The sequence below is a fragment of the Chelon labrosus genome, assembly GCF_963514085.1.
Source record: "Chelon labrosus genome assembly, chromosome: 6".
NCBI lineage: Eukaryota > Metazoa > Chordata > Actinopteri > Mugiliformes > Mugilidae > Chelon > Chelon labrosus.
The window spans coordinates 7,701,940-7,720,508 of NC_140342.1; the positions used below are offsets into that span (position 1 = coordinate 7,701,940).

Below are 18,569 nucleotides of genomic sequence, written 5' to 3' on the forward strand. Positions count from 1 at the left end.
TTCACCACTGTGGGATAAAGGATTAGTTTATCAGTCATTGTGACTGTTTACTTAGCTAAAATAGTTTCATAATAAATAAACAACGCAGCCACATATCCATCTAATGCGACATTCATGCAAAGTACAATTTGGCGCAAAAAAAAAAAAAAAAAAGAAAACTTGTATTTAAAAGAAATATCACTACTTCAGCAATCAGTAGCGAAGTGAGACCTCTTTGTTTTTCTCCCATCTCTAGTACAGAATCAGGCTGTCAGCCCACTCTTAAAGGTACATGTCACATTTTTCAAAATACTAACACTTACTGACTGCAGCCTGGACAAGATAAGTTCAGTGCAGGTCGTAAATTGAACTCAGAAATATTTACAATCCTCCTTGAAAAGCACAGCAAGGGGTATTTAAAGAGGACAATAAATCTCCTACAAATTACTCATGAAGTACAGCAATTCTTTTTTAACTGATTTTTTTCTGACTTTTTAAATAATTTTGTTCCTCTTTGTGAGGAATTTCTGGGAGCCTTTAATGGTCAGTTCTGAAATGGATGCAATTTTCCAGTCTTCTGACTTTGGTTAAAGAATCATGACCTTCGAATTTGTTTTAATGGATCATACTTTGTCTCCATCATCTGGTCAAATAATGTCACTACAACCTTTCTTCCAGATAGATCCTTTTCTAAGGGCACACTGGCTTATGACCATCACCTCAGAACAACAGGGATTCAATATGCTCCCCTAAGATAAGAGAAGCTCTGGTTTCAAAACTATTAGGTTACCATTAATGAGTTTACAGAAAATAAAGCAATTACAGAATTATAGACAGTGAAGAATTATGTATGAATTAAGCCATGATTTTAAACAGATGTGATTGTTTATTGCAGCAACAAAAAAGTAAAGCTAAGCAGACATGTATACAGTTTGAGGGGGAGAAAAGCACATTATTTTGACAATTTTCAAACACATTCTTTATCCATGCTGTCAGAATTTTGAATGCTCTCCAAATAAGTAGAAAATTAATCTAAAATGACTTTTTTTACATTACACTTTTGAATTGAAAACAGTGACAGCGTGAACAAATGTAAAATTAGCTACAGAAAGGAGGGCTCTGTTAACTGCTGTAGCATTCACTCCAATTTGAAATCCATTTACACCTATTTAGTTTTTTTTCCTCCAATTTCTCTGATAACTTTATCTAAAGGTGTTGCAGCTTAACAGGCTTAGATACCAGTAATAATTTATTCTAGCAGACAATAGGAAGAAAACAAAAATAAAAACATCAAAACAAGCCAAACAATTAATCCTCTAAAACCTGTGTAAGTACTAGAATCTCCACTGTATAATGCAGTCACAAAGGAGAAAGGCACAAAATAAATCTGGAGAAAGAACACATCAAAATAGAAGTATGTACTATCACACCGACTGAATTATTAAATTATTTTTCAACTAAATCCATAATGCAGAGTGGTGATTGTTTATGGAAATACTGGACCACACCGCTGTAAGTGGTCCCAAAGCATGTTTCTAACATACTTGTCTTTAAAGGTATACCAAGCAGGTTCTTCCTAAAATAAAAATAATGTACAGCCTCATAAAAACTTGTCACATATGACCCATTACAAGTGTGTGGTGGTCTATTTATCTGCAGAGATCCTGCCCTGTCTGTATTTTCTCATCTTATTTCGCTGTGTTCGGGATGTTTCCAGGCTGCAATCATAGGGCAGTTGGTCTGGTGCCACTCACACAACACAAAATCCGCTAAAGGAACCCCTGTCTAGAAGTGCTAATTCATGGTTCATGTTAATTTGAGCTTTAAAAGTTAATCTCTATAAAACAATTGCAAAACGTTTGATTTCTCTGATTCATAGCCTTGTTCTTGCCAACGCCGCTCCCTCTCTTCATTCACTCTCTAGCTCAACTACCACTTTTCTCTTTAGATTGTTGAACCAGGGCGGACTGGCCAAGACTCAATGTTATGTTTACGCAACAGAACAAACAAATACCTCCTAGTATACCTTTAAAGCAAAATACCTTCTATGTTCGTTCCATACGCCGCAAAGAAAAGACAACACAACACCAGTGTTTGATTAAAACGAGATCAACCTCTCAATAAAGATATGTTTCTTTATCTTACTAATGAGACAGACGCTGATCTGTCTGCACAAGCTCAGGCCTCATTCTGTCTGAGAGGAAACTGTGGAAGCACTAGCATGACAATACAAAAGAGATGTAAAGATGCGAACATGTGCATTGTGTAAGCTATGCAATGTATTTACACATTATGGGAAACACTGTTCCCGATAATAAAAACATCCACCCCTACAGTGAAATATGGAGGGCACTGCCTCCGATACGGACACCCACTGGTAGGCAAAAACTACCTTCTTTTTTTTCACATTATGGAAGACACTGCTCCCGATAATGTTTTCAGGTTGAGAAGTGTACATGTACCAAGGATGTGGTACTGGGGTCCAGAAGTGAGCCGGCATTGTGAAGAGACCAGTCTATTGTCAGTTAAGTAGGAAAAGATGATGACCTCTGAGGTGCACCCCATTGTTCTGTTCAGTACTAATCGTCGGTCAACATGTACACTTCCCTTAGCAGATGCTGCTTTTGTCATTTCGACAGTATAACTGTCATAATTATGGAAGGCACTGCTCCCGATAATTATACTTTATATAAAAAGGCGATAAAAAAACTATTTATAGTGAACCCTGCCACTGATAAATAAATAACACAATAAATAGACATACGGTTTGTTTCAATGCCACACGGTTGAAGACCTTCTCCCTTGCTTTTTGAAAGGCCTACATGGATTAGCTTGAATGCCAGGTAATGACGGGTGATTATTCATTAATTTCAGTTGTTTTAACGGTCGGGTACATGTAACTTGTGTGGCACAGCTGCTGTGTTAATGTTAATTACTCTTTCGGCAATTTCTGAATCTCTATGACTTGTGTAGTCACGTCAAGCACAGAACAAAATTATAGCTATCAAGACAAACTGGCCCAGATCTGAACATCAGGCTCCAGCAGCAGAGGAAGCACCAGACATTTGGAATTAGCTTATAGCTGTACTACCATTTGTTCGTTTGTTTTGATCTCTGAGGTCTGGCCTGATAGTGTACTGGAAGACTACACAAAAATAACTACATTCAACTCATTTAGAGGCATTACCAATTAAATGCAGTCACATGACATGAGCATTTCAAGGTAGTTAATAGCACCAAAGAATTCAAGACTGTGATAAATCGGGTACCCTCTTTTCGGATTTAAGATCTTTGTTCTTTTCCAAAAATAAAATTAAAAAATGACGTACTTTTTTAAGGCAGAAGGCTTATGCACGTTGTATCATTAATGTTAGGTAGGTATGAGACGGCTCACTGAGGCTGCTCAATTAAATGTTAGACTAGTGGTGATAACTATGATATAGGTATCCATATAGAAATAGCTTCATGTTTAATTGAAATTGCTGAAACTGTTGGTTAATCACAACAGAGTATTGGTTTTTACACTGTCAGTTGTGATGTTAGGGCCATACCATCAACAAGGGAGAGAGGAGGGGACATCAATTTTGTTGTTGTTGTTTTTTTTTTTTTTAGATTTCATTATCCAAAGACCAGATGTCGCCTGCTAGCGAGTTGGCGCAGCTTTGAATGGTCCAGGTCGCCAGGGCAAACTCGTTGCGGAACAAGTCAGCGTCTGCGTCGGAGTCATCGGTATTGAGGGCATCAAGGTGGTTGGCCAGACCCTTGAGGGTGTGGGAGCCGGAGCCAAGCAGGATGTGACGGAAAGGCTTCTCTCTGGGAGAAAAGTAGGGTGACAGGAAGTCCCTTTCCACCTATCAAACAAGAGGAACACGAAAAGAAAATTGATAATGTTTTCGTGAAGGGACGGGTCTGTCCTGCAAAGGCAGTGAGTAGTACTAGCAGAAGCAGGTGACAAAAAAGGCCTATAACTTGTAAACAGGTAAACAAGGTTGTAATTCTCATTTTACACCAAAAACCACAGTGATAAAATTTACATAATACCTTAAAATGCAGATACTTTGGAGAAGAGTCCCAACTGCAGTTAAAATTTACTACACTTGTAATGAATCAACACAAAATGTAATACATTTAAATATGTGACCAAGCATATCTTAACCAGATTAAATCACAGATTTTGAGGAATAACCATCCACATTATCAAGATATTAAGATAAAGTATTTGCCATATCAACTATGGGAGAAATAAATGACAAAACAGTTGTAGATTGAGCTACGGTCATCTCACCAGTTTTTTTTATACTGACACTAAGCTGTGCAGTTACTGCGGCTGGGGAAAGAATAGAAACCACGGTGTAGTAACCACAAAGTGAGAATGCGGTTTTCAACTATGGTTTGTAGTTCCTGCAAATTCTTTTGTTTGATTCAAATTTGACAAAGGTTATAACGTATGCCTACTTTTATGCTTAAGATTAAATAACTATTCCGTCCATTATCTGGTCCAGTATCATTTCCCTACGCTAATAGGCTACCCTTCTTTTTTGGACGTGTTAAGAGTCATTCCACAAACTATCTGAATACTGATCACTGGAATAAAGAGGTCTTACGGTCATGATGCGGTCATTGATGATGCGACACATCTCGATGTCCTCCAGGTCACTGTTCTGGATGTCAGCTACCAGGTTGCGAGAGGCGCGGCCGTAGGAGCCAGAGGCTGTCGTCAACCACCGCATTGTCAAGTTCTGGGGCAGCATTTTAGGCTTCATCTGGAAGCGGACAAAACATTCAAACGGTTTGTTTAGTTTTGTGAATAAACAAAACTAATCTCCTAGGCACAATTTTGACTTATATATGATCAAAGTTTAAATCAGCTACTTTTGAATGTTAGAATTTCAGCAGGAAAAAAGTCATTAATAAAGTAAAGGCTCTATGAGGGAAAAAAAAAAGATCTTGTCTAATATCAAAAATACTATCTTGGATTTCCAGATCACAACCGGACACTCACCCTCTGAACAATCTTGACTTTCTTATAGATCTGAGCCACTTCAGCACGTAATATGTTGCCATACTTCATCAGGTCGAACTGCAGCAGATGATCATGTACCAGCCTCAGTGCTATATGACCTGCAAATCGTCCCGCCAGTTCAGCCAGCTGAGACACTTTGTTGGAAGTGACAATGTTGAGCTTCTCTGCGGTGTCCAGTGATGTGCCAAAGTAAATGTAGTCCTGAGAATTACACGGCGGAAAGATAATTACCCAAGCTATAATGGCACAAAGTACAAAGCTGCCATAGGTTATGGTATAACATGGTTGTAGTAAAGGAATAATACTTACTGGCTTATCAGAGATGAATCTAAAACTGACAGAGGGAATGCCAGAAAAGGCAAGGAAAGGATATGCAGCATTATCCATCTTCAGAGGCTCCAAGCTGAGAGAAAAAAAAAAAGGAAAGATTAGACTTTCAACATTCAAACAGAGTGAGGATGACAGCTGTGTTACAGCTATGGACGTGATGCTATTGAGAAAGCTTGGATGTCATACGACTGACAGACTTACATGTCAGATTCCCATTTGCCGCTTGCAAACAGCGAGGTCAGAGACCCAGGCTTGCTTGACTGCATCTAAGTACAAAACAATTGGACAAGTGATTTTTAAATAACATTCTGAAAATTTTGAATCAAAATGAATTAAGATCAGCTGTGAATTTACCTCTTTCAGGGTGTTTCCAATCAGGCTGTGAAGCAAGGGGCTGGCCGCTACTTTAAATCCAGCGTGACCTACAATAACAAGACTTGATTCAGTTATTCTCATTTAAAAATTGCACTGTATACACAGTATAGGAAGATGGTAACTATTCAATCAGGCAAATTTAGGGATCAGCAAGAAACCCCAACACAAATAGGTTAAAAGAAGCTTGTAACCATAACAGTAAATACCTGTAACAATGCCATCCAGGTTGATGTAGGTAAAGGCTTTCATGCTCAGAGAAGACAGATAACCCTATATAAAATATACAAAAAAAAGGATTGTACAAGAGTACTCAACACATTTTAACTTAATATTACTGTATAAAAGCTGATGACAACATTTTACATGCATTTCTCACCTCTAACCACTCGGTGGCACCAACGCTCCCATATTCTCCAGCACTCCAGCTCGCAAAAACAATACTCCTACGTGGTTTGAATCCACCTGTCAAAGTTTATAACAAGGGCACGTTAACACACACACAAAAAAGCGGCACTCTCACTAATAACAGTCACTCTTTAGCCCATTACATACATTATACAAAATCCAAAATGAAGTGTAAATCCAGTCAAAACTTTCCCTACTTCAGATTTACAACTAGATATCAGCTGCCATCCAAGACTCACCGTTCTTCACCATGTCTGAGATGGAACGCGCCAGCTCAACCAGGACGCTGGTGCCAACTGTTGATGCAGCAAAGCCTGGACCCCATGCATCCCTCTGGGCACCAATAACCACGTAGCGGTCTAAAGACAATGAGAGGACATTCATCATTTCACTAAACTGAATTCCTGACCACACAAACTGTCCCTTGCTAAATTCTCATCATACCTGCGTCCACAAAGCCTTGGATTACCCCGAAGACATTATTTATCCTTTTCTCAGCAAGAATATTGTTGACCTCCACGGTAATGTTGTTAGTCTCGTCTCCTAGATTGTTGTAGTCACCCCAAAGATTACTAAGACCTCTCAGACTCCTGAAATATTTGAAGTTCATACATTACAGTGAAGCATTTATTACAAGCTTTAATGTTCTTTCTGATTTGAAGCACACCATTTCACAGTGCATGTATGACCCTTACCTCAGTATCTTCATTGCCGTGCCTTGTGTGATAGTTTGAGCCAAGATTTTGGGCAGGCCTGAAGACTGTATGGGAGGAAACTGGGTGTGGTTGAAGGAGGGGAAGCCTGGGGTGAAAGGATCGCCAGAACCCAAGTGGACCTGTGGGAGACAGACGGATGAAGCTTAGATGTTTACTTCTTGGTTCTAATCCATCCATTCATTAGCAGTGCATGCTTTATGTTCAGCTGCATATCAGGGCATTATGTTTTAAAATCCTAATTGCGAGAAAGATCTTATCATCCCCCTTTACTCTTTTCATTCATTTTAAATTTAGCAGGTATATAAGGGCCTAAAGCAACAACCAGCCATCAGACTTCATCTTCCCTTTTTTTGCTGACATTTTTCTACATTTCTACACTCATACCTGTCAGTAATAACAGTGAAACCATGAGCAGAAAGTCATGATTAGCTCCATAGGACTCTTAATTGCCCTAAGCTACAATAAATCACATGTGATGTCTCAAACCTTTCATGCTCCAACATGCAATATGCCTTCAAACTGTCCTCACTCACATGTCCAAAAAGCTGAGTGGCTTCTCCAATAGAGTAGTCACTAGCATCAGGATAGATCAACACGGCAGAGGCATTCATTTTGGCAGCATTGGCCACCTATAAGCAAGAAGTAAAAAGACAATGGAAAGGCATGTACAGGAAATGTTCATTATAATTCATCAACTATTATTTTTTTACTACCAGCAAAAAAGAGGGTTTGCAGTAATGTTTAAGTTCTGCATCCTTTCTGACACTACCCACCTTCTCTGCAAAGCTGTTCCTACCAGCTCTGATTAGCATGACCCTTCCATTCATGTTGATGTTCCTGTCTCGCAGCATTCTGAAGTCATCTTCAAGCCCATAGTGGCCATACAGCACAGCACCCTGGAGTCAAAAGAAAAAATGATTTCACTACATCTTTTTCTAATGTTAACATTTTTTCTTTACTTGATTTAGCTTGTCAATTACCTCTACACTTCCAGGGGCACTGTAGGACAGGAATCCAGTTGGTTTTTCCTCCACCCCGTTTAAAACAATTCTGTTAAAGCCAGCGGATGGACCGTCCTGAACCTTGATAAAGTGCTCGTCAGTCCAGGTTTTCATGCCATACTGTTGAAACTTCCCGTGCACCTTCTTCCCCAGGGTTTCATCACCAACAGAACCAGCCCGGTGGTCGTTAATGGAAAACTCTCTGTGATAGAAGATGGGGGAAAGAAATTCAAGACAAGACACAGTTATTCACTTCTAAAATTCCAGTGCAAATATTTCTACAGTGTAGGTGGCAGTGTGTGGGGCGTCTGGTCACCTGAAAACAGCCTTTAATTTGTCTTCTGTCAGTTTTTCAGCGAGGAGCTTTTTGACATCATCCCAGTCCATGAGGGGGGCAGCGCCTGTCTCGTGGGCAACAGGGACTTCAGCAGGGATAGAAAAGGGTGCACAGGTGGGAGCCAAGTCCTTAGTGTGATTAGCCAGGTAGCCAATCAGGAATCCTGAAATCAGCAGTGGTTTCAAATGAGGAACAGAAATAGAATGAGGAGGACATAGATCCAAGAAGAGATTTTGAACTGCAATACCAATAACTGATCTCGACTGTACTAAATGTCATTTAGGGTTTGTACCTTCCGTCCCTTGAGAAATTCTTTCTGTATCGAACTGACTTTTGGGTTTAAAAGCTTCCACTAATGTGCCTGCCTTGCTCAGATAAAGACACTGTCACAGTTGAGCCATGTTTAAGTGTTTAATGAAAATATATCTATAAATGAATAATAATAGTAATAATAATGATAATACTTAGCAGTGGCTCAGGTCCTAAAACAATTAAACAATATTTCCGTTTTATCCACGTTAAACTATAAAGGATTTTCTGGCAGCCAAGCACAGTTTAATGAAAAACAACTTAGTTGTTTGTTGTAAAATCTGCCCAACAGACCCTGTGTGTCAACCGCGTAAATAAGCAAAGCCGTACGTCCAGACACCAAAACAACGAATCAATACAAATACAGAAAATCATTTACCCCAAGACTGACCCCTGAGGAAATCTACGTTATTTTAAAGTGACTCAAAGAAAATATAAAAACAGCTTCTTCATTCAATGCCCCCCTCTTACCGATGATAAAAATAAGGAGGATAGCTGCTGCCATGAAGACCAGGTTCTTGGGTGTACGACCCAACTTCTGAGCTACGTAGGGTTTGCGGTTAGAGTTGTGACTGTGGCGCTCCCCAACGCCGTTTTCCCCAACCTCCTCATCCATCTCAGAGGAAAGCTTCATCTCCACTTGGCTGTTGTCACCTTCCATGTTCTGGGTCAAGTTAAATCTTGTGTAGGAGTGTGGTTCGCCATTGAACTATTGAAAAACACAACAAAACAGGCTGGTTTTATCATTCAGCAAAAAACCTGTCTTAATGGGAGTTAATGGGATGGGCCTGTGTTACAATCTATGATCTGTGTAAGTGTTTTACAATTTTTACTGATTTTCAGTTGTGACACCCTCGAGATGACAAGGAATTCTAAGCAATGGATGAATGTGTATAACGAGAAAGTTGATTCTCAAATGTTAAAACAGGAAATCCATTTTAGTACCACTTCTTCATAAGCCATACTTTAAATAAACAGTACGTTGTAGCTAATAGTTTTAATAATGTTAAAAAATCCTTTGTTAATGCTTATTGTTGCATCTTTGTTATAGCAACCACCTCATTGGCTACTTGCTTTGTGAATGTATGATAATTTAAAATGAAAACACTTATTTGATTTAGTTAGAATTTCTTTTACACAAATTGATTTATCCAAACTTTGAAAACCTCTCTTGAAAGTGTGTGTTCTACTCTGGTCTCTCAAATATAATGCACGTGCGTTATAAACAGTACTCAGATATTAGTATCCAAGAGTCAGGGATCCCAGCTCCCAAGAAAATATTATTTCTGCATTTGTGTGGAAGTGTCCTGGCAGAAATCCAGAAGTATTTAAAGCAGTATTGCTTACATATGAGAGCAATAATGATTAAAATTACTTGTCTACATTAAAAAGATTGAATCACTTTAAAGTAGCAGCTAGTTCTAAAAGAGCATAATGTAGCATTTTTTAATTAAAACAGTTCCTAAGTTCCTCTGTATTAGTTCAAGACAAAAAGAAAAACACTCAATTATGAAACCGTCATTTCAGAGGTCATAACAATACCATCCTATTACAGGAGTGTGTCATTTAAGGGTTTAGATTGTAATGCTAGTTAAGAGAGTACTTACAATTTTGGTTATTGTTGACCGTGCCTGGTCCATTGATGAATTGAGAAAGATTCTAAAAAGGCAAGCAAACAACAACAACAAAAAGGTTAGCGTTTTATACTGCAGCCTTCCTAGAAACTAAACAGTCACCTAGAACATATCTTTTTATTTTTCTTTACACAGTGTTGAGCGTGATACCATTTAACTTGTGAGAATATTGCAGTGTCCAAAGAACAAGTCCCACCTCTTGTCCAAACATGCATGGGGTTTCCTTTGCTGCTAACTAGAAAGGCAGCACTGTTTGCAGACACAAAAGAGCTGTGTCCTGCACAGGTCAACACAGACTCTATGTGAACTCCATCACCAGCAGAATACAATAACAGAATAACTAGCTTCCCACTAGCTTCAGCTCAAATCATACGCCAAACAAAGCAATGTTTCAGTTCAGCAAAGGAACAAGTTCTGAAATTTAAGTCCTATGTATATATTTTTAAATACTGTAATCCGCAACAAATGGAATGAGGGCCAGGCATGTGATCGCTCCCAGGAGAGTACTGATCTGTACGGTGCTTCAGCTACGGACAGTCAAAGCTGAACCTTGTACATTTTAATAGTACCGAGCATAAAAAAATTAAGGAAATAAAGATATGAAATGCTATTGAGGACAGTTGTTCACTTGAATGTTGTGCCCTTTCTGCAGTTTTATTTTTTGTTTGTTTAAATTTCTGCGCACGTCTTAAACACAACTATCATTCACTACAGATTTTTTTTTGTTTCTTTTTTTTTTTAAAAAAAGGCATAAAGCCAATGTTTCAGTATAGAATTTCTGATCACTCAATGAATATTGTAATCATGCATGCATATACGACACTGCACAGTCGCTTCATGGCCATGCACTGACCATTTTCAGTGCTGGCTGAGGTGTGCCTTTTCAGGGGTTTTTTTTTTCCCAAACATAATGATTTGGGGTTATAATCTCAGTGAGATCTAAACAAGTTTGGCTTCTTATACACGCTATTAAGTTTCACAAGAAAAATACAATGGGCTGAACACAAAAAAGTGAAACTGCTGTAAATGGTGACTCACATACAGATTCACCTTGCACGCACACTTCTTAAGAACTGAAAATACATCAATGCAACATTTCTATGAAGTGTTATTTGCGCGCCTTTTGGAAACTCCCCAATGAACAGCATTGCTTCACATCAGGATGTGGGTGTTTGTTGAAATATGATTCAAGAGATCAGAACCAATCCCATACCATGCACCATATATGCTACTGAGGAGAGTGTTCAGATTGAAAAACTAGCTTATTTTGAATGCACTAATGTTTTGTATTTTAAGAGAAAACAGGGACACCATTGTTCTTCTATAACTACACTTCCATTACACACAAAATTACAAAGTATACAGTGAACAACGATGCATATACTGTACCCATACATGGACACAGTATATGCTGCAATGCAGAGGGGGTGGCATAGTGTGCTGCACAACAACTTATACATTTCCAGTCTTGCATGCAGCAGTTATACTGCTCCAAATGCATTCCAAGCATTTGTGCATTTCTCCATTAGGTGACTGAACAGAAGGTGGTTGTTTCGCTGAAAAAAGGTTAACCAACAATAACCCCAGTACCACAGAGCAGACTAGATGATTTGTTGATGACTCTCATGACCTCATATAACACGTCTGACCTCCAGAAAAGAACAAAACACACTACAATCTCTGAAACAGCCCATGTCTTATCGTGGCCTGAAGTAGGTTAATCCGGCAGCTTTTAAACATCAACCTCAGCATACAACTCCAAGGGTTAAATCATTACCACGATAACAAACTTTGGACTGAAAAACAAAACACAAAATAATGCTTTGTCTATAAAAGCTCAAGAACAACCCACATGCACCAGATTTAGATTACAACTTTATTTGTGCATCATATTAAAGCCAGTATTAATAACTGTGTGTTCAGTGTAAACAAAGTAATAAGAGACCAATTGAAACTTGGACAGCCAAATAGGAGATAAACTCAATCACCTCCAAGACCAAGCCCTAACTGGACATTGCGTGAGACGTGCTTGTGCGGGCAAATGTCAAGGGGACATGCTGAGGCTGACACCGCTGCCCTAATTTGCTGCACCAATGACGTGCATCCAACACTGCATAGATAAAAAGCTTAACCTTGCATTTGAAGTACATTTAAATAAAGCAAACCAGGGTGCACAGATGTTGTAAAGTGGCCACAGAAAACACTTTAGCTATTTTAGACATTATGAAGCACGGCTAACTTTAGATTGTGCCTTGGCCTCAGACAGCCCCACGACCATCTTGGTTTCTATGACCTTGGGGGCAGGGGCACAAATCCACTTAAAGAATTCCAAAGGTCAGAACGAACAACAAAGGAGCAATACATTTTTCAGGTTTATAACCTGTTTGATAATGCAACTTTAAGTCTAACTGATGTGGGCTGTAGAAAGAAGTATCAGGCAAGGATTAGTTGCAGTGTAAAGCTAATTGCTCTCTATGGTGGGCAGAGCCAGGTCTCTAATCTTACATACCAAACATACCAGTCCTTAGCTAATACTTTAATCAGATTAGCCACTATTTTAGATGACGAAACCTATTCATATTAACAATATAAAACAGAACACAAAAGGCATGACCAATAAATAACTCTAAACACAACACTTACACATCTGAAAAGCTCCATGTCCTTAAAGCAGACTTGGGGAATTTTGCGAACAATTTTGTACGGAAGTCACTGAAGAATATTTGGGAACATATGGTAAGTAAGATAGTAGAGCAAACTCAAGCCACACCCTTCTGAGAAGGACACTGGCTGGCAGGACAGGTCTGGCCCTCTGAGCTCAAGAAGCAGAAGAAACTTGCTATGGAGTAGCTAATAAAAAGCAAAATAGTTAAAAAAATTTAAATAAATGGGGAAAATATGGTAAAATCAGGGACTATACATTATTTTCGAACAGTAAAGAGAATCGCTCAAAATATTGATAAGTGAATTTTTTACTTACTTTTTTACTCAAACATTGCACCTATACTGATGGTTATTAATATAAAGAGTCTCACACTTTTTACTCAGTGTAAAGTAGCGCGGCTGTAATGTTTAAGGTCTATTTTTATAAAACATTTAACAGACTGAAAACAATTTCTATGACTCAAGTTCAACCTCAAGGACTGCGTGGCCCTGCAGTCAGATTAAATGTCACCATCAGTGTTTGAAGGATGGATGCATCTCTGGTTACACAGGCCAAACGAGACACAAAAGGCAGCGTCCTCATAATGTTCTTAGTAACAGCAAAAACTGCTTTTGGAAACTATTGCTTCATGAATAGGTTGCTGAGGCAATAAGCCTTTAGCAAGATTACAACAGCACTATTGTGAATTATGATGATGGGGGTCATTGCGAGTGAAGAAAGGGTTGGCAGTCTGTCACAATTAAATCAATCACACTCATTCACTTATTCAAGGGACTTAAGTGAACCAACAGGAGAAGCGTGAACGTGCACCGTTACTCCACTGTTTTCCAGTCAGATATAGACATATACATTTTAAATTGCTGACATGATCAGCTACCAGCCATTGCACTCAACAGAAAAAGGTTAAATAATTACTATCCAGTGAATCTTAAATGCATCTCACACAGGCATAATAGCAGTAATTATGGTGTTAAAAAATTCACTTATATGCATGTTTTGCCATCAACACACGTATAAAGTTTGTTGGTGTTCGTGTTTAATTTGTGGTTATTACAAAGTGCCAATAATCTGGTATTAAACTAGGACTCAAATGGACTCGCCAGGTATGAAAGACATCGCTTCTTCATTCCAAGGCAGACTACTGCGTGATAAAAAACGTCTTCTTCCTGTTAGAGTAACCACTCTGTAGAGAAAGTGCCCGCACGTCAGCTCCCTGAAGCCACATATCTACATAACACACAACTAAGAAAAAAAATGACTTGTCTAACCAGTCTAACTGAAGCCTAACTGGTCCAGGATATGGAACCCAAAAAAATGGCAATGACACCATTTTACGTTTTCTTGAACACAACATGCACTCAAAGACGGATTCCAAATGAATGGATTAAAGTAAATCATAGGTGCAAAACAATGCCAAAAACAGAATACAACATTATCTGCATATATGTAGATGCACAACTATTGCACAACTTTATTAAGAAAGAATAAACGGTGAATTACTATTTCATTATTCCAAAATCCACACAAATCAGGACCATTACAAAAACTGGGAACTGAGAGAGGAGGAGAGCAGAGGGAAAAGGAAAAAGTGAGCTGCGGGATATGGTGAGAAAAAGAGAACAACGCCGGGGGGGAGTGGGAGAGGGGAAGGAGAGAGGGGTCAGGGGTGTGTAGGAGTCATTATGGTGTGGCACATCATGTGAGAGTCATACTGGGGAAAAGTAGCTCAAGCAGCTCCTGGGAAAGAGATCCAGAAGTAGAACAGTGTACCAGACAAATCCCACTCATTTTGCCCACACAAGTATCGTTAAAACAGCAGCAGATTGTAAACTGCAAACATTACCAGTGACACGGGAGCCCACTATGTCTAACCCAAGGAGAGGAGGCAGTGACCTTGTGTTGGCTTACAGCACAGTTTTTACTACAACACTGGCTTTTATAGTAGTCACTTTCGCAATAGTGATGCTTACCTTTATACACACACCAGTCCCAGCTCGTGGAACCACAGTGTCTGAGCGTGTTTAACACATTAATCGTTTGTCTTAATAGTATAAATGATGCATTCAGATGTACTGACAGCACTTTACTTTCCAGGACAAAGAAAGGACAAAGCCAAGTGTTTGAAATGTCAATATCACCTGCTGCTAGTCTGAACAATGTCCTAGATGCTTTAATAATGACTAAGACAGCCGTTGGGACAAGTCATCTATTGCAAAATCTAGTTCCTGTGCCACCATGTGTTAGCATGAGTCCTCTATAAGCTAATTTCTGCTGCTGCAGCTTCACATTAATGTAAACAAGGGGGTTAGATATTTAAAAAAAAAAAAAAAAAAAAAAAAAAAGCTTCTGGGTGTAAGGTTACAGCCATTAGTATTATAGTAAAGATAGGGTTATCTGTGCAGGGACAGATAGCTGTCTGTCAAGGTCAGCACGCAGGGGCAGTGTAATGTCTACCTATTGACACTGTTATCCCTGAGCAGTCATTCAGTGGAGCGAGCCAGTATTTTTCATCTATAAAACGCGGGTCAGCTGAAGAAGAACGTGACTACCAGCTCCCCTCGTTATGGCGTCCAGCATTCATTACACGCCTCCTGTCATTATGAAGCCGGGGAAAAATAACCTCTTACAACAAAGTGACAGGTGGCGTAAGCGCTTCATCCAGTAAATGCTTCTTTCATCACGCTAGAACACGGAGATAACATTTAATTGGAGGTTATTTAAAAAAAGGAGACCATTAAATATAAATATGAATATATATTTGGAAATTAGTAGCACACTGTCTGAGGAAAAGGGATAAGTTATGGCCGTGCACAAAGCCGCCTTTCAAGCGATAGAGATAACTTATTTCAGCAGAATGAGCTTTAACGCCATCCTGCAGCTCTTTTGGAACCGCTGCAGCTGACTACTAGCAAAAATAACCTCACCTTGTCTTCCACACGGTTCAGAGAGACTGACTTCTTCAGTGACAACCCCTTCACACGCGGTTCTTCTACCGGCGGCTTCCTTTCTGTCCTTCTTGTCCATGCGCTTTATCAAGAGCACGTTTAATGACGTGGTTCTCGCGAGATTTGTTTGCAAGCGCGGTATGAGCGCGGGCAAATATGACTAACTACATGTATTTAAAGTAAATTAAATAGAAAATAAGCCACTGTAACGCAAATATACAACGTAAAATAGCAGGATACACTTTAAATAAAAATGCACATGGGATAAAACAGAAAACCAAAAGTTCAAAGGAGGTCACCTTCAGCTGTAAAAATGTATGTGGATACGAGTTTACTTCCGCATTCATTTCTTTGTACACTTGTTTGATGCCATCACGTTTTAGAAAAAGAGTTCTTTAAGTAAATTACAATAATAAAATAAATCCTGACCAGCTTTATATGTAGTTAAAGGTATTTAACACATTAAGCAAAAGCATATCCCCATAATATAATAAATAAAAAACATTACAATGACCACCGTGCCCAATACTGTGTACTTTTCCTTAATTTTAGTGTTTTAATGCTTATATGTTCATTAATATTCATTTTTGAAATGAGAGTCTGTTGGATTGTGATTTTGCCTGTTTTATTTAATATTTTGGTTGCTGCAGTTTGACCTTGCACCAAATACGCACTTATTACATCCGTAGAAAAAGTCTACTCACAACACTGTAACAATACTATAACTGTGGAAAAGTAATGGAGGAAATGTTTTCACAGAAAAAAAAAATAACATCATGAGGTGGAGTTGGTTCTGGACTTGCAGTGGAAGGATTATATGAATACAGCTACATCAATAGAGATTCCAATTTATGTTGCATCATTAGACGGACTTTTGTGTCCCTACATTTTGATTTCAAGGCAGCAGAGAGTTTATCTATGCCATGGATTACCTTGAATGACCCCTGTGTGGGCCCCAGACAAATCGGCGACTTCCATCTTCTGTTCACCTTGAAATGAGAATAAACACCAGACCAGTCCGCCCAGGACTGTTACCTCTTCAGACCCCACAGTCGGCAAAATAGTGTTTTCTTTATACTGCAGCTGTGAAAATGTCAGCTATGCCAAAGGAAAGGAAGTGGGGGCCTATTAAGTACAGTCGGTGTGCTGACTCAGACAGACAGATTTATGCCAGTTAAGTTGTCTGGAACTATTCCTGCTTTGTGTGGTTTTTCGTGCTCGACACAGAAATGAAACATCTCTGCTGACATCCAGAATAAATGAATATTGTACTGTGTTATACAAGAGGCCAAAACAAGTTCGTTTGATCGGCCTTTATGTGAAAGAACACATCTATAATGTCAGCAGCCATAAAAGGGGACAATATCGATAATTTGGTCATTATATTACTCACTGTTATGTTCATACAGACAGGATTGGCCAATCAACAACCCCTGTGATTGGGCATTTGTGGTGGGCAGAAGCAAAGCAGTCGCCACTGGTGGTAAATTATTAGTAAATCGTAAACAGGCTGTCCTTTTTATTTTTTGATAGCGGTTTTGCAATCTCATTTATTTACCACCACTTTTAATTATTGATTATTGCGCCAAAACAGCCTTAGCAAGATTATGTGACTGTCCCTGTAATTCCTCTGTTGGGCCAGCTTCAGTAATTACATATTTATGCCTGGTGTGAGGCTGCTAATATGTATTTAGTGCAAAACAGCCATAGGCCGATGTAAACTCAGGGTTTAATAAGGTTCTCACGCCACCGTTTTCCCACTTATAGTGTCATAATTGAAATGTAAAATAATGTAAAAGAGGAGCTGAGAAGATGCATACTTTACAGGTATCCATAACAACTACCTAAAGTCAACTCATTTTTAAAACATGCATGTTACCGGTACCCAAATTCACACTACTATATATCTCCTGCCAAACTAAACCGGGGGCATGCTTTGAGTTTATTCTGTCCACCCTTGGAAACTTGGGCCTCTCATCAAACGATTTACAGTACTGAAAGTTCAACTGCATATTTTATAGTAAGTCGTTGTTGCAGTTTCGTGCGGTTCCGTGCCAAGAATGTAAACACAGAGACGGCAGTCAGACTACATTCACTTGTCTTTTATATCTGCGTAATTACTTGAAGACTCGATGTGGTCTAAATGGTGTCAAGCAACAGGTAAAAATGCTCTGGCCTGTGCGGTATCTGCAGCCTCTACTAACACTGTGCACCATAACAATACTCCCACTGTGGAAAAGTAGTGGAGGAAATTTCTTCTCAGAAAAAATAACATGGTGGGGTGGACTTGGCTCTGGACTTTCACTGGAAACGTCTGGGTCTTTTAAAACATTTACTAAGTAACACATGTGCAGTGTGCACACTGAGTGTCAAGGGGCTGCAATACAAAACCACTCAGCTGAAGAAAGACATTACAACACATTACTTCCCTTTCTAGACAAAAAAAACTACCTCTTTTGTGTCTAATAGTACATTGTTTTGTTATACTGTTGGAAGCACATGAAATGTATTTGTTATTTTTTTTTTTCGGTTTCAGTTACTGTCTGACTTCCCTTTAAATTGTGTAATATCTACAAAAAAATGGATAAGACAATAGATTTGTTGTTACTCTGGTGCTGTCGCCCCAGGGAAGCCTTTTGTTCGGACAGAAATATCGCAACAACTGCCAAAAAATTTTGACACCAATGACATTCCCCAGAGGATGAGGCCTACCGACTTTGGTGATCCCCTGACTTCCCCTGTGGCCACACGAGGTTGACAAGTGTGGTTCGGAGCAGAATGCACATTGTCCACTTCTTTAGGTACAGTACACCCATACAGTTTAATGCAATCCATACAAAAACTCTATTA

The 18,569-nt window shown here is 39.1% G+C and overlaps 1 protein-coding gene across 2 annotated transcripts; it reads right to left on the reverse strand.

Annotated features, from left to right (window-relative positions):
• Window positions 1–3,259: 3,259 nt before the first annotated feature.
• On the reverse strand, window positions 3,260–15,796 carry LOC311489437 (transferrin receptor protein 1-like). 2 transcript variants are annotated; one of them, XM_084546511.1, is made up of 18 exons: window positions 15,699–15,796; window positions 10,083–10,134; window positions 8,947–9,184; window positions 8,146–8,329; window positions 7,809–8,031; window positions 7,602–7,724; window positions 7,362–7,457; window positions 6,808–6,947; window positions 6,557–6,702; window positions 6,352–6,471; window positions 6,084–6,169; window positions 5,914–5,977; window positions 5,687–5,754; window positions 5,534–5,598; window positions 5,312–5,405; window positions 4,982–5,203; window positions 4,584–4,742; window positions 3,260–3,830 (listed from the first exon to the last, which is right to left on the reverse strand). In XM_084546511.1, exons 2-18 carry the CDS (start codon window positions 10,113–10,115, stop codon window positions 3,588–3,590), a joined length of 2,304 nt encoding a protein of 767 aa, XP_084402637.1. In that variant the 5' UTR covers window positions 10,116–10,134; window positions 15,699–15,796; the 3' UTR covers window positions 3,260–3,587. The 2 variants fall into 2 exon arrangements, with proteins under 2 accessions (XP_084402637.1, XP_084402638.1); XM_084546512.1 differs by lacking the exon at window positions 15,699–15,796 and adding an exon at window positions 12,753–12,909.
• Window positions 15,797–18,569: the final 2,773 nt, after the last annotated feature.

Excerpts from the sequence above, each read along its gene's own strand:
- LOC311489437 (XM_084546511.1), bottom strand. The coding sequence starts at position 10,115 with ATGGACCAGGCACGGTCAACAATAACCAAAATT. Across the intron at positions 5,204-5,311 it reads GATTCATCTCTGATAAGCCA|GACTACATTTACTTTGGCAC; the intron begins GTAAGTATTATT and ends TGTAATTCTCAG. Across the intron at positions 4,743-4,981 it reads AAGTCAAGATTGTTCAGAGG|ATGAAGCCTAAAATGCTGCC; the intron begins GTGAGTGTCCGG and ends GTCCGCTTCCAG.